General features: G+C 36.5%; 1 protein-coding gene across 2 annotated transcripts in view; it reads right to left on the bottom strand.

Annotated features, from left to right (window-relative positions):
- Window positions 1-12,308, bottom strand: part of GLT8D2 (glycosyltransferase 8 domain containing 2) — a 43,448-nt gene extending 31,140 nt beyond the window's left edge. For both annotated transcript variants that reach the window (XM_023504427.2, XM_012550608.3), the window contains exons 1-2: window positions 11,976-12,308; window positions 1,493-1,537 (exon numbers count right to left, since the gene is read on the bottom strand). In XM_023504427.2, the coding sequence (XP_023360195.1) occupies window positions 1,493-1,511 (19 nt within the window). In that variant the 5' untranslated portion in view covers window positions 1,512-1,537; window positions 11,976-12,308. The remainder of the gene's footprint in view (window positions 1-1,492; window positions 1,538-11,975) is intronic.
- Window positions 12,309-14,946: the final 2,638 nt, after the last annotated feature.

Raw genomic sequence — 14,946 nt, 5'->3', positions numbered from 1 at the left:
TGACACAAAAAATAAAAAAAAGAGATGATTTGAAAAAATTCTGGATAGCATAAACTGATGAGTAAAATGAGAACAGTCTATATATGGATAGCCTCGTAGTAAGGAAAAAACAAATTTGGAGATCATCATAAGATCAAGCATGTCTTTTAGAGGGTATGTTATTGACCTGATAGAGAGTTCATAGACACAAGTGCAGAAAAAAACATATTTTTGGACATTGCAGAGTATGGATTCATTTTGCTTGACCATCATTATTTATCACAAAATTATTTTTCCTTTTTCTTTCTCCCAGTTTTTAATGGGGACTAGGGAAAGGAGATCTGGAGAAACGGGGACTTGTAATAGTGATGTCCAAAATGATATTTTTAAATGTACAGGAGAGAACAGAAGAAAACTCAGAACAAAGCACAGACAAGGAGGAAGTTTTGAAAGAAGCATGAAGAATTTAATATATACTTTTTTTTTTGGGCTGAGGCAACTGGGGTTAAGTGACTTGCCCAGGATCACACAGCTAGGAAGTGGTAAGTGTCTGAGATCAGATTTGAACTCAGGTATTCCTGACTTTAGGGCTAATGTTCTATCCACTGCACCAACTAGCTGCCCCCTAATAGATACTTTAAAAAAAATAAGCAGCACTACTGGGCTTATACCCCAAGGAGATACTAAAGAAGGGAAAGGGGCCTGTATGTGCCAAAATGTTTGTGGCAGCCCTGTTTGTAGTGGCTAGAAACTGGAAATGAATGGATGCCCATCAGTGGGAGAATGGCTGAATAAATTATGGTATATGAATGTTATAGAATATTATTGTTCTGTAAGAAATGACCAGCAGGATGAATAAAGAGAGGCTTGGAGAGAATGACATGAACTGATGCTGAGTGAAATGAGCAGGACCAAGAGATCATTATATACGTCAACAACGATACTGGATGAAGATGTATTCTGATGGAAGTGGATTTCTTTGACAAAGAGACCTAATTCAGTTTCAATTGATCAAGGATGGACAGAAGCAGCTACACTGAAAGAAAACACACTGGGAAATGAATGTAAACTGTTTGCATTTTTTGTTTTTCTTCCCGGGTTATTTCTACCTTCTGAATCCAATTCTCCCTGTGCAACAGGAAAACTGTTCGGTTCTGCACACATACATTGTATCTAGGATATACTAGGACATATTCAACATATATAGGACTGCTTGACATCTAGGGGAAGGGGTGGAGGGTGGGAGGGAAAAATCGGAACAGAAGTGAGTGCAAGGGATAATGTTGTAAAAAAATCACTCTGGCATGGGTTCTGTCAATAAAAAGTTATTTAAAAATAAATAAAAAAATAAAAAATAAGCTGCACAAAATGGAGATTAATGCTTTCATAACAAATCTTTTTGTGTTCTGCTGTGTGGGTGAGAATGTTATTTTTTGTTGTTTAAGTTTAGAATAACACTTAAAAAAAAGAAAACGTTTAAGAATAGAAAAAAGGGATAAAACTACCAACTTACTTCTTCTTAATAGAGCCATGTGTTCATGTGGCTATCAGTTGTCACCTGTGGGTGAAGAAATTTAAAAAAGAATGAGATCAAAATTAAAATCATAAATATGGCTTTAGAACTTTAGCTGCTTTTGATCGAAATGCTTTTAGCACTTTTTTGAGAGAGGTAACTTAACCAATCATTCCTCATCTTTCCTAATCTAAAATTTCGGAAACCAGAACATGGATTTCTAGGACATCATAACTCATTTTAAACCCCATCCCATATCTCTTGACCTGAATTTTCTATAGGTATATTGGTTGTATAATTAACTTCTGTAGCTAATTTTTTAATGTTACTTTTTATTTATGTTATTTTATATATGTGTGTATGTGTATATACACATATATATAATATATATATATATGTGTATATATATGTGTGTATATATATATACACATATATAAAATAACATTAAAATTATATATATATATAATTTTAATGTTAAATTAGCACATAGAAGATTTTTAAGACTTTCATAACAGCTTCTTGGAGTTTCCTTTGCTGGATCATATCATAAGTGTGAATATACCCCCAAGGCTCTGTTCTGGGCCATCTTTCCTCTCTACACCCTCCCTTGGTGGTTTTATCAGTTCATATATGTTTAAATGTCATCTCTACCCTATTGACTGCTCCCACGGCATCATCTGGACCATCAAAGTCATCATCCCTGTCAGCATTAGCACCTCACTCCCATCAATATCACCATCTTCGTCACCAGTATCACTTCCATCAGCACCAATATAAGGTCATCAGCTCCTAAATCCTCAAAATGACTCAGTTTCTGGCTGTATACTCAGATCTAGATACTGTTAGAACAGGAAAGCAGCTGTTGGAGGTGAGGAAATACAGGATATCACAGTGTACTCTATTTCTTCACACAACAAAAAATTGTGATACACTGTTGGGAAACAGTGAACTTGGGGAATGCATGGGCAGAGATTTGACTTATATAATAAGCTACTATGAAAAAAAAAAGTTCCATGTTTCCTTTGGTTCATCGAAATATACCGTTGTACACCCACAGAATCTATTGGTTCTTACACTTTACCACTCAGCCAACAAACATTTATTCACTACCTACTGTGTGCTTGGCAATATGCTGAAAATTCAAAGACAAAACATGTTCCTTCCCTACTTCCCCTTTTTGAATATGTGAGAGGAGCTTGAGATTCTTCTGAAATAGAACTCCAAACACACCCTTCACTTATTACTTTAAAGGGAGTGCAATAGATAAATGTTTATCTGGTACCAATGAGAATTGTTGTGTGTTCTATTGCATGTGCATCAAATACACTGACAAATATGATTCTGCCCTCTCTGGGATCTTGAATGGGTGCCATGGTGTTGATTGATATCACCATGATCTGAGAACTTGGGACCTCAAAGTTGTAAAGTTTCTCCCTAGAAATGCAGCCGATATATTACGATAATGAAACAAGATCAATAACCAGAAAGACAGATCATAAAATTGAAGAACCAGAAATAATAAGTAGTGTTTCAAAGGGTTCTTGGGTCCAAACAAGAATCACATCTGAGTCCAAATAGATTAGCTAGAAATGAGGTCTGGGGCCAATTGTAATATAGTTCATTGTGTTCTGCCCTAGTTAGAATGAATCATATGATCAATAAGCATTTATTAAACACCTACTAAATGCCAGATACTATGTAAGGGGCTGGTTATAAAAAGATCAGAATGATATAATCCTTCCTCTCAAAGAGCTTACATTCAAGGATGAAATTGTGTACATATATAAGTATTCCAAAAGTCTGAGTGCCATTTTAACTGCTAAAATTTAAAACTGCTCTAAGACTTTTATAACACATGAAATATAGCAAATAAATATAGGGTAATTTAGGAAGGAGGAAAATGGAAGTGGGTAAAGGCAGTGAAGGATTTATGGAGAAAATGGTATTTGAAATATGTATTGAAGGAAGTAAGGTATTCTCTGCAGCACAGGTGAGAAGGCAGCAGAATCAAGGTAATGGGGGATGGATAGTGCAAAGGTGTAGCGTCATGGTGAAGAAGAGAAAAGGGTTAGTTTGGCAGGAGGCAGAGCAATGAGTAATGAAACTGGGAAGATAGGTTGGGACAGGTCGTGAAGGACTTTAAAAGCCAAACAGAACAGTTTTTATTTGATCTTTAAAGCAAGAGGATGGTTAATGAGGTGGTGTAGTGGATAGAGCACTGGGCTTGAAATCAGAAAGACTCATCTTCATGAGTTAAAATCTCTCCTCAGACAATTTACTAGCTGTGTGAGCCTGGGCAAATCACTTAGCCCAATTTGCTCCATTTCATCATGTGTAAAATGAGCTGGGGAAGAAAATGGCAAACCATTCCAGTATCTTTGCCAAGAAAACTCCAAATGAGGTCATGTAGATTCAGACATGACTCGAATGACCCAACAGCAACAGAGGGAATAGGGAATCACTGGGGTTTATTGAGTAGGGGAGTAACATGATCTGAGTTTAAGGAAAATCACTTTGGCAGCAGTGTGGAAAATGTGCTACAGGATGGAAAAATGTGATGGAGGGGAAACTGATCATCAAAATGTTCCACATTACAGGGTGGCCTGGATTAAGGTGATGGTTGTAGGAGTAAAGAGAGGGCATAGAATATGAGTAAGGCAGTAGAAAGTTTGGAAGGAAGGACAATGCATTCTGTTTTGGACCTATTGAGTTTGAGATGTCTCAGGGACACCAAGTTTGAAGCATTCAGTGAGATACTGGAGACCATTTTTTAGGAAAGTAACACTGATAAATTGGGTAGCGAGGGTCAGAAATAAGGTGTGAGCTTCACAACAGTATAATGTAACCGCTTTGAGAGCAGAGAAGCTTTCATTTTTGTATTTGTAACCCCTAATACAATACTTTTCACATAGTAGCAAATGGCCTAGCACAATGCTTTTGACTTACATGATAAGCTACCATGGGGAAAAAAAAAAAAAAACAATTCCATGTTTCCTTTGGTTTATCAAAAGGTCCTGTTATATACCCACCGAATTTATTGGTATTCATACACCTTACCACTCAGCCAACAAACATTTATTCACTACCTACTGTTAATAGACACTTAACAAATTCTTGTCAAATTTAACAGAATTCATAACTTGCTTCACCTAGTTATTTGGTGGATGCATTCATGTTTTTTCTGACTGATGATACTCATGGAGGAATCTAAGTATTTCAGTGCCCTTGACCCCTATCTTCATAGAAGGATAGAAAAAATAGGATTTAAGATTTAGAAGGAACCTTAGAAGCAAATTCAATTCCCTTTTACAGATGAGGAAACTGAGGCCTCAAGAGGCTTCCTCTGAAATCCTTTCAGATTGGAAAATTTTAATTTCTACCCCTCAGTGTTTTCCATAGCAATGATCAACTCTAAGGGATAGCTGACAGGTTTAATTAGCCCTCAGTTAACTATAATTCTATTCTCCATTATTTGGGGCATAAAGCTTATGAGTTTGGGATCATAATGTTTACTTATGGATCACATGAAAGAAGTTTATAAGGGAATGCAAAAAATCACAGCAACTGTCATGTATGTCATGCTCTGTAACTTAATCTCATTTAAATACAAGCAAACATTAGGGATTTTTTTTGATGCAATTTTTGGCAAAGGACGGGTTGTCACAGATTCAGTCCAAATTTCTATAACTTATGAAACTTTTTTCCTCCGAGGCAATTGGGGTTAAGTGACTTGCCCAGGATCACACAGCCAGGAAGTGTTATGTGTCCGAGGTCAGATTTGAACTCAGATCTTCCTCCTGACTTCAGGGTTGGTACTCTATCCACTGCACGAACTAGCTGCCCCATTATAGAATCCTTTTTAAGAACTTTCTATTGATGTCTTTTTTATACCACCATCATTTCCTCTCCCCAAAGAGCCATTTTCTATAATAGTGTTTTAAAAGACAAAAAGAGACGAAATCAACATTATTAATACATCAAAAAACTATGAGAATATGTGCAACATTTGTAGCTTTTGGGGATGGCGGGAAGAATGAATGCGAATTGCGCCTACTAAATCTATATTTATATCTACAATTCATCCAGTATTGATGTTCAGATTAATAATTATGAAGCTCCATAAAATCCAAAATCAGCAAGAAAGACTCAGTTGTGTTCTCATACTTGCCATGACAGAAGATTGGACCAACTGTAGTGTAGGGAAAATTTTTCAAAGAATATCAAATTCTCAACTAACCAAAAAAAAAAAATTCAGTTCCCTATACTACCCCAAGTCCTGTACATCCTGAAAACTGGTTTGTTTATGGATCCTTTGCACTTGCATTGGCTCCTGGTGAAAGGTTACAGAATCACAGCATCTCAGAATTAGAAAGCATCTCAAAAACTTCTAATCCAGTGGTTCTTAACTTAGGGTACATATGTGAATTTCCATGAAGTTAGATGGGAAACATTTTATTTTCACTCATTTCTTCTAACTGTAATTTATAAATCCCTTCAAGTATTTAAAACATAACTCATAGAGTAGATAAGCTTCATCAGACTGACTGCCAAAAGATCCTCTCAATGAAGCCCAAATTTAAGTTGGCTTTTTGGATATCACATGCCACTGCTGACTCATGTTGAGTTTACATTTCAATAAACCCCTACATCTTTTTCAATCAAATGGATACTTATCCATTTTCTATTTGTGACACTGATTTTTTGAGCCTAAGCATGAAACTTTATATTTATCTCTATTCAATTTTTTCTTATTTAATTTTATTGAGTTTTTTTTGAGGGGGTGGTATGAATGTCACTCAATATTTTGGCTATCCCTCTTAAATTTGTCTTTTCTTAACATTTGACAAATCTTGTCATTTGTACTTTTATTTAAACAACTGAAGAAATGGTTAATGAGCCCAGATCCCAGCAAAAATTCTTGGGGCACACCACTAATGATGATAACAGCAAGAACTACTGACATTAATATAGTATTTTACAGTTTGTGGCGTACTTACAGACCACAAGAAACTTCCTTCCACAATGACATCAAACCACTAATTTCCACTCATCTTCTTTGTTGTCATGTCAAATTCCATTTTTTTCTAGTTGGTAGAGTGAAAAGTTTTTCAGAGAGAGAAGTTAATCAGATTGCAGAAAAATAATTTTTAAATTTTGTTTAATGGTCATGAAATGAGTTAACTTGTTTGTTTTTCCTTTCTTTATTCAGTTACTTTAGCCATACTGTCAGAAATTGAGAGATAATATTAAAGGATCACTACCTTGATAAAAAAAAAACAAAAAACAAAAGGTTTACTCTTCATCTCTGGCATTATAATAACATAAAAAAGTTTAATACCCTTAAGCAAGTTTCTGTTGATGAAGCCTTGTTAAGTATAACAGGTTTTATAAACACAGTAAGAGCATGCCCAAGTGGGGCAAGAGCAGCATGGCTTAATATAGTGGTATTAAACTCAAAGAGAAACAGAGCCACTAATCTATATATAATGATCCCCGGGGGCTATTTTAAATTCTTAGTTTTATTTGAATTGACATTGATTTAGTTTAAAAAATGTAACATCTACATTTAAAATTGTATTTTAATTTACTCTGTTAAATATTTCCCAATTACATTTTAATTTGATTTGGGCCAAACTCAGAAATACAGTGGGATACATGTAACCTGCAGGTCTGTTTGCCATCTCCGGTGGACTGGAGAAAAGCTAGACTTCGACTCAGTAAGAAAAGAATTGGAATCCTCCCTCAGACACTAAAGCTATGTAACTGTGGGTAAATCATCTTATCCTCGTTGAGCCTCAATTTCCACTTCTATAAAATGAAAAATTTGGACTTGAAGACTTCTGTGGTTCCTTCTGGTTTTAAGTCTACAATCCTATGAGTAAAAGAGTTTTCAAAAAGTGTTTCCATGTATGTGTCTGGGTCTGTGTAAAAGCAAAACTTAAATAACTTTGTAGAATCTTGGAACCTCACAGTTGAAAGGAATCTCAAAACTCAATGGTCTGAACCTATTCTACACCATCCCTCACAAGGGATCACCCAACCTCCAGGTGAAGACCTTCAGTGACAAGGAAATAAGTACTTCCCACTTATGCCCACCTGTGGATAACTCCAATTAGTAGCTTGTTTTACTTGATGTCAAATGGAAATCTGCCTCTCCACAACTCCTACCCATTGTTTTTAATCCAAGGCCAAGCAACACAGGTTTAAGCTTTCTTCCATTTGAGAGTCTTTCAAATGTCCAAACAGTAGCCATGACTTCTTGAAGTTTTCTCTGTTCTAGGCAAGCAGATTCCTTCATTTGAAATTTCAATACCATATTTTTAAGCCCCTATCACCATCTTGATCATTTTCCTCTTGATGTATACCATCCTTTTAATATCCTTCTTCCTTTTTGAGAGGGTAGTGGTGAGTAACTGGAATTAAGCGACTTGCCCGAGGTCATGCTACTAGTCGTTTCTAGTGTACATCCTTCTTAAGAGGAGAAAGACACACAGATGGAGCTAAAAGTACTACTGGTAAGCATTTAGACTCCCAAGCCCAATTTTGTTTTGAAATATGAAATTATAATAAGGATTTTCATGGATCAATAAGCTGAAGGGTGGGTCTTTGTCAGAGGAGAGTTTCAGAGTTCACCCCCATTGCTTCCCCCTAAAAGTCGAGGGGGACAGTTTTGGGGTTCACCCCATCACTAGGACCCAGGAATTCTGCTATTCCTGGTCCACTCACAATGTCCTCCAATGTAGATGAATCCCCTAAATTAATTAAGCACTTCTTAATGGCAGAAAAGATTAATTACTAGCTCCACGTGAGTACTAACTGATTATCTTGATGTAACCAATCATGTTGTCACCATTCCCATGAGGCTATCTATCCTGTAACCAATTGCATTGTCTCCCCCACCTACCCAACTCAGTTCTTTGTTTTCTTGCATTTCCTAAAACTATGTAGGGTTAGTAAGCCCTACCTCATGGTCTTTGGTCATTGAGAGAGCCCATTGATGCAATTTATTGGTTATTGTCAGCTAAACTGAGGTCTAGAGAGATTTAAGCAATTGATCCAAAAATCTCACAGATTCTAAGAGTTCTTAATTATCTTTTACATTGCAAAGGGGGATCATGGAACTATCTAGGCCAGCAAAGTAATTGTATTTATAACTCTCCTTTCTGTTGAATTAGAAATTGGAACTATGGTGATTTAGGAGTGGAAGGGTGAAAACAAAACATAATTCCAGTGATCTAAGACCGAGTGGTGCAGTGGATAGAATGCTGAATTTGAAATCATGGGCTCAATACCTGACTCTACTTCTATATTATTTTTTTTTTTTTGACTAAGGCAATTAGGGTTAAGTGACTTACCCAGGGTTACACAGCTAGGAAGGATTAAGTGTCAATTTTTTAGGGCCTTAAAGGCCCTAAGTGAAATTGTATGTGGGAGGGTAATCTCCTGGATGGCAATTTTGGAAGCAAAAATAAGTAGAGTTGGGCAAAGAGTTCTGGATTTAGAACTGGAAGATCAGGGTTAAAATTTGGCACTGTCACTAGTTTATCACCTTTGTGACTTTAAGTAAGAAAACTTATCTGAGCCTGTTTCCTCAACTGTAGAATGAAGGGTTGAACTAGATGACCTCAAAAATCTATGATCCTGCAAAAAAAAATCTAATGCTGGAGGTAATAAGTATACCTCAGGCTGGCAGATGAAAGTATGGTGAATTATAATCTGAAATATTAATACATAAAGGGGTGAAAGAAGGGAGAAGGATTAATTGAAAAAAAAAAAGCGAGCAGAAGGAAATTTTCCTTTCTGGGCCTTAAAAGACCCATGAATGAGAAACATTTGGGAGCTCACAGTAGTCTGGGTATACAGAAGGTAAAATTTGAACAATATTGTGCCTGTTGCAGGATCTCTGGCCATCATATTTCTACCATCACAGGCTAGTCTACTAAAGATTTTCTGTAAACTTTAAAGCACCACAGAAATTGAAGTCATTATTTCATTATGTGAAGCAAAGGAACTATCAGACAGAGGTCCTCTCGATGTGGAACAATGCCATCTGGATAAAAAATAATCTGAATCTTGGATCCACACAACGCCAAATATCTAGACAAAGAATTGCTTCTTCAGTCCTTCTTCATCCAGATGTTTTGTGACACGTAAACACAACTGATATGCTTTCTTTCAGTGGTGAGAACTCTTCAATTTGTATCTTATTCAGGCAGGACATCATCTAGCATTTATTAAGCACCCACTAAGTGCCAAGAAGGGCACTAAGAGCTGAGGATGCAAATAAAGGTGAAAAGAGTCTGCTCTCCAGCCCAGCTAATCTGATGTAAACTAGAACACAAATTTTCTCTTCCAGGCAAGATATCATTCAGTTCTTACCCAAAGAGCTCATGTATTAATGAACCCATTCTCTGCAGAGGGAGCCCCATTCCACTCTTGGACAGCTCTAATTGTTAGGGAGTTTTTCCTTATAGGCTTAAACTTGCCTCTCAGCTGCTTCCGCCTATTCTCTTGGTTGTGCCTTCAGGGACCAAATAAACAAGTCTAATCATGCTTCCAAGTGCCAACTCTCAAATTCATTTAAGCTATTTCTCCCTTCACAGACAATATTTTCTCTTCTCCAATTTTCTTTACCTTAATTTACCTTACATTTATCATACTGATAAACTGAAGGTGACAGAGGAAAATGGCAACATATTAAAAAAGTTTCAAAAAATTACCCTGTGATCACTTTTGGTGAAATGGGATATAAAAATGTATGTTGACAGGCCATAGTTTTTATTACTGTTGTTATTATTATTATTAATGGAGTCATATAAGGGCTGTGGGGTTTTTTGGAGAGTAGACTCAATTACTAATTAAAACTAAGTATGCATCTCTGACTTTATCCTTTGTGTGTGTGTATAAATGAACATATATATATATATTTTTGTATATATATGATATCTCTGTATAAATGATTTGTGTATGAACATATTATAAATTATATTATACATTATTTTACTATCTATTATATAATTATGTATTATGTAAAATATATTATAAATCAAATTATAATTTCTATACAAGGAATGCTGGGAACTCCCTATATAAACACTCCCTTCACTGTTGCAGATAGCCAGCTCTTCCGTAACCTACAACCTTAAGAGCTGCCTGAAGTCTTGAGAGAGTAAGGCTTATTTATCAAACTCAGTATTTGCTTAAGGAAGATCTACATATGTGTATGTATATATATGTACACATGTATATCTCTCTATAAATGATATATGTGTGAACATATTATAAATTATATTATACATTATTATATTATCAATTATATATATTATAAATCAAATTATAATTTCTATATAGGGAATTCTGGGAACTCCCTATATAAACACTCCCTTTACTGCTTTTTTTTTTTACTCCCTTTACTGTTGCAAATAGCCAGCTCTTCCATAATCTGCAGCTTTAAAGAGTTGCCTAAAGTCTAGAGAGAGTAAGCCTTGCTTATCAAATCCCAGTTAATATTTGCCTGAGGAAGATCTATCTATATGTATGTATATATGTGCACACACATGTATATCTCAATATAAATATGTATGAACATATTATAAATTGTATTATACATAATGATAATATGATTTTATATCATAATAATATGTTATCTATTACATAATTGTTACGTATGATATGAAATAAATTATAAATCAATTTATAATTTCGTTACAGGGAATTCTGGGAACTCGCTATATAAACACTCCCTTTACTGTTGCAGATAGCCAGCTCTTCCATAATCTGCAGCTTTAAAGAGCTGCCTGAAGTCTAAGAGAGAGTAAGCCTTGCTTATCAAAACCCAGTTAGTATTTACGTGAGGAAGATCTATCTATATGTATGTATATATGTGCCCATACATGTATATCTCAATATAAATATGTATGAACATATTATAAATTGTATTATACATAATGATAATAATATGATTTTATATCATAATAATATGTTATCTATTACATAATTGTTACGTATGATATAAAATAAATTATAAATCAATTTATAATTTTGTTACAGGGAATTCTGGGAACTCGCTATATAAACACTCCCTTTACTGTTGCAGATAGCCAGCTCTTCCATAATCTGCAGCTTTAAAGAGCTGCCTGAAGTCTAAGAGAGAGTAAGCCTTGCTTATCAAAACCCAGTTAGTATTTACGTGAGGAAGTTATCTGATTCCAGATCTAGATTCCAAGGCTAGCCTTTCATCCCCTACAATCTTGTATCCACTCTCCACTAACGCCTCTTTCTGGATTTGCTGTTTCTTCAGAAATGTTTTCTTTGGAGTGTGAGAAAGAGGAATTTAAGTTCTGAAGAAAGGTTGATGCCTGGGGATCTGACCGTGAGAGGTTAACGTCCTGAATCCACTAGCAAAATGAGAGAGAGGAAAGAAGGCTGCAGGACAGAGTCAAATGAAGAGTGTCCGGAATTTCTGGTTAAGAATTATTTTTACCTTGAATATGTCGAGGGCAGGACTTAGGGCTCCTCTGTCCTGATCAGCGGCAGAGAGAACACTCAATTTCTGACCACCGCCCTTTTTGCTGTGGCTGCTTCATCCAAAGATCCCATTGGCAATCCCAGGGATCTGGGGGCCCCAAAGGATCAATGTTGCATTTCCCAAAGGGGATTCCTTTTTTCTCTGCCTTGCCCCTAGTTTACTCTGGAGCAACTCTGGCTTCCTCCATGTCACTGCTGTGAGACAGCTCAGAATTCAGACGTGGGACTGGAGGAGCGAGGCAGTGTGCTAAACTACTTCCAGATGTGCTGTGCACTAACTCAGCTGCCAGGACCTCCTCCCAGATCCCCATCCAACCCCGGGAATGCACATAGCATGTCAACAAGGAGGCTGCTCAGAAGGGCTAACCAGGAGAAAAGGCCAATGTCAGCCAGCAGCATGGCTGAGAGTGTCCTTCCATATTGGGACTAAGAGAAGTTGGACAAAAAGAGAACGAGAAATGGCAAAGGATCGTGGAGATAAAACTCTTAATCTCTTAGCTTTCCTGAACTCTCTTGTTGCTAACATTCTGACATTTTTAATCTCTCTCCCCTTCTTCGCCTAGCTTTCCTTTCTTCCTCTCTCTCCCCCTCTTTCTCCCTCTCTTTTTCCCTCTCTATATCTCTGTCTCCATCTGCTCCTTTCTCTGCCTTTTCTTTTCTCTCTCTCTCCCCCTCTCTCTCTCCTTTCCCTCTCTGTCTCCATCTATTTCTTTCTCTATCTGCCTTTTCTCTCTCCCCCCCTTTTTCTCCCTCTCCCTTTCCCTCTCTGTTTTTCTGTCTCCATCTGTTTCTTTCTCTGCCTTTTCTTTTTGTTCTCTCTCTCCCCCCTCTTTCTGCTCTACCTTTCCCTCTCTCTCTCCATCTGTATCTTTCTCTGCCTTTTCTTTTTGTTCTCTTTCTCTTCCCCTCTTTCTCTTTCCCTTTCCCTCTCTGTCTTTCTGTCTCCATCTATATCTTTCTGTTTGCCTTTTCTTTTTCTCTCTCTCCTCCTCTTCCTCTCTCTTTCTCCCCTCCTTCTACATTCTCTCCCCCCTTTACTCTTTCCTTTGCTCCCCCTTTTCCTCCTCTACTTTCTCATCTTTCTCCTTCCCTTTTTCCTTCTTCTCTCCCTCATATACATGCAACATGACAAAGTTATTCCATTGAGACAGTAGTGAAAAGAGTTTCCAGCTGGCATATTTTAGGGATGACCCACATAGATAGCAGGCAGCCAGGAAACCAACCTTGGCATTAGTCTGAGGGCTGTTCTGTTCTAGGAAGCAGCTAGTTCTCAGTTCCTTAGAAGGTGGACAAACAGCACACACCGAGTCTGGGGCCCTTAACTGGAGACTGGCCAGAGTTTATCTGGCATAATAAAATGGAAAAAAAAAACAGTAAAAAACACTACAGCTGGAAAAGGATTTTGGGGTCAGGTATCTATAACAGAGACAGAGACAGATGGGGGTAGTAGGTGGAAAAGGGACTGAGCTACAAACTAATAGAAGGAGCTCCAAAGATTTCTGTTCATTCCTACTACTTATCAAGGTTATTCTGCTCAGTTGTCTTTCTCCCTGCCTGCCATGGGATGGAAGACATGTGGCTAACTCCAAATAGACTAGAATATTAAAGATTGGAGGGACCTTACACATTATATAATCCAAGATTTTTGAACTTTTTTTCATATCCTGGAACCCTTTGTCCAACTGATGAAAATTCTAGACCCCTTCTCAGAATAGTATTTTTTAATTAAAGCTTTTTATTTTCAAAACATATGCATGGATAATGTTACAACATTAACCCTTGAAAAACTTTGTGCTCTAATCCCTCCTTCCTCCACTCCCTCCCTCAGATGGCAAGCAATCCAATATATGTTATACATGTTAAAATATATGTTAAATCCAATGTGTAGACATATTTATACAATTATCTTGCCGCACAAGAAAAAATCAAACCAAAAAAAATGAGAAAGAAAACAAAACAGAATAGGATTTTTAAATATGGAAAATAAGTAGAATTACAGAAGAGGAGGAGGAAAGGAAAAAAATTTGGAATACAAGGTTTTACAAAGGTGAATGTTAAAAACTATCTTTGCATGTATTTGGAAAAATAAACTATTTTTTTAAAAAAAGGAATTACATAAGAAATCCAATGTTAGTGAAAATAAATACTTTTCATACATAGTTTTATGGATTCCCTGAAATCTATCCACTGATTCCTTGGAAGTCTGTTAACCCCCAGGTTGAGTCCTTGGTCTGCAAAGGGGAAAGAATCTATATGTACAAGAAATATTTAAAGCAACTCTTTGTGGTGGCAAAGAATTGAGAAATTGAGGAAAATCCCCATCAATTATGGAATGGCTAAGCAAGTTGTGGTTTTTACTGTGATGGAATTTTCTCATAAAAAATGAAGAGCAGCTTCTCAGCAATGTGGTGATTCAAGAAAATTTATAGTCTTGAGATGGAAAATGTTTCTAAATGTTGGGTACCTCTGATTCATGGCTTCTCCATAGATCCACCAAAAAGTATCTACTCAATGAACAATTTCACCAAGATCTTGTCATATGCTACGAGTATCAGAACCACACTCACATTATCCATCCATTAGCTTTCATTTTCCCTACATGACTGTCATATCCATTGTTCCCCCTCTTCTGTAATCCTATTTATTTTCTGTATTTAAAAATATTATTCTGAGAAGTGGTCCAGAATTTTCATCAGTTGGATAAAGGGTTCCAGGATATGAAAAATCTCTTTTATACCTTTCACATTACTTTTTGTAGATGTCAGCAGTAGAGATGTTATAGTCACTTACACTCATTACTTATCTTTCCATTGCCTTTTGCAGAACTATGCTGTACCATGATTTCCAAATATTTAGCTTCATGAGGAAAATGTTGATGTGTTCTCTGTTTTGGAAAAAAAAAGTGGAAAGAGGAGGAGTTGGAGGAC

This window comes from Sarcophilus harrisii, chromosome 5, assembly GCF_902635505.1.
Source record: "Sarcophilus harrisii chromosome 5, mSarHar1.11, whole genome shotgun sequence".
In the NCBI taxonomy this organism is placed as follows: Eukaryota; Metazoa; Chordata; class Mammalia; order Dasyuromorphia; family Dasyuridae; genus Sarcophilus; species Sarcophilus harrisii.
This window is presented reverse-complemented; position numbering and strand designations above follow the sequence as displayed.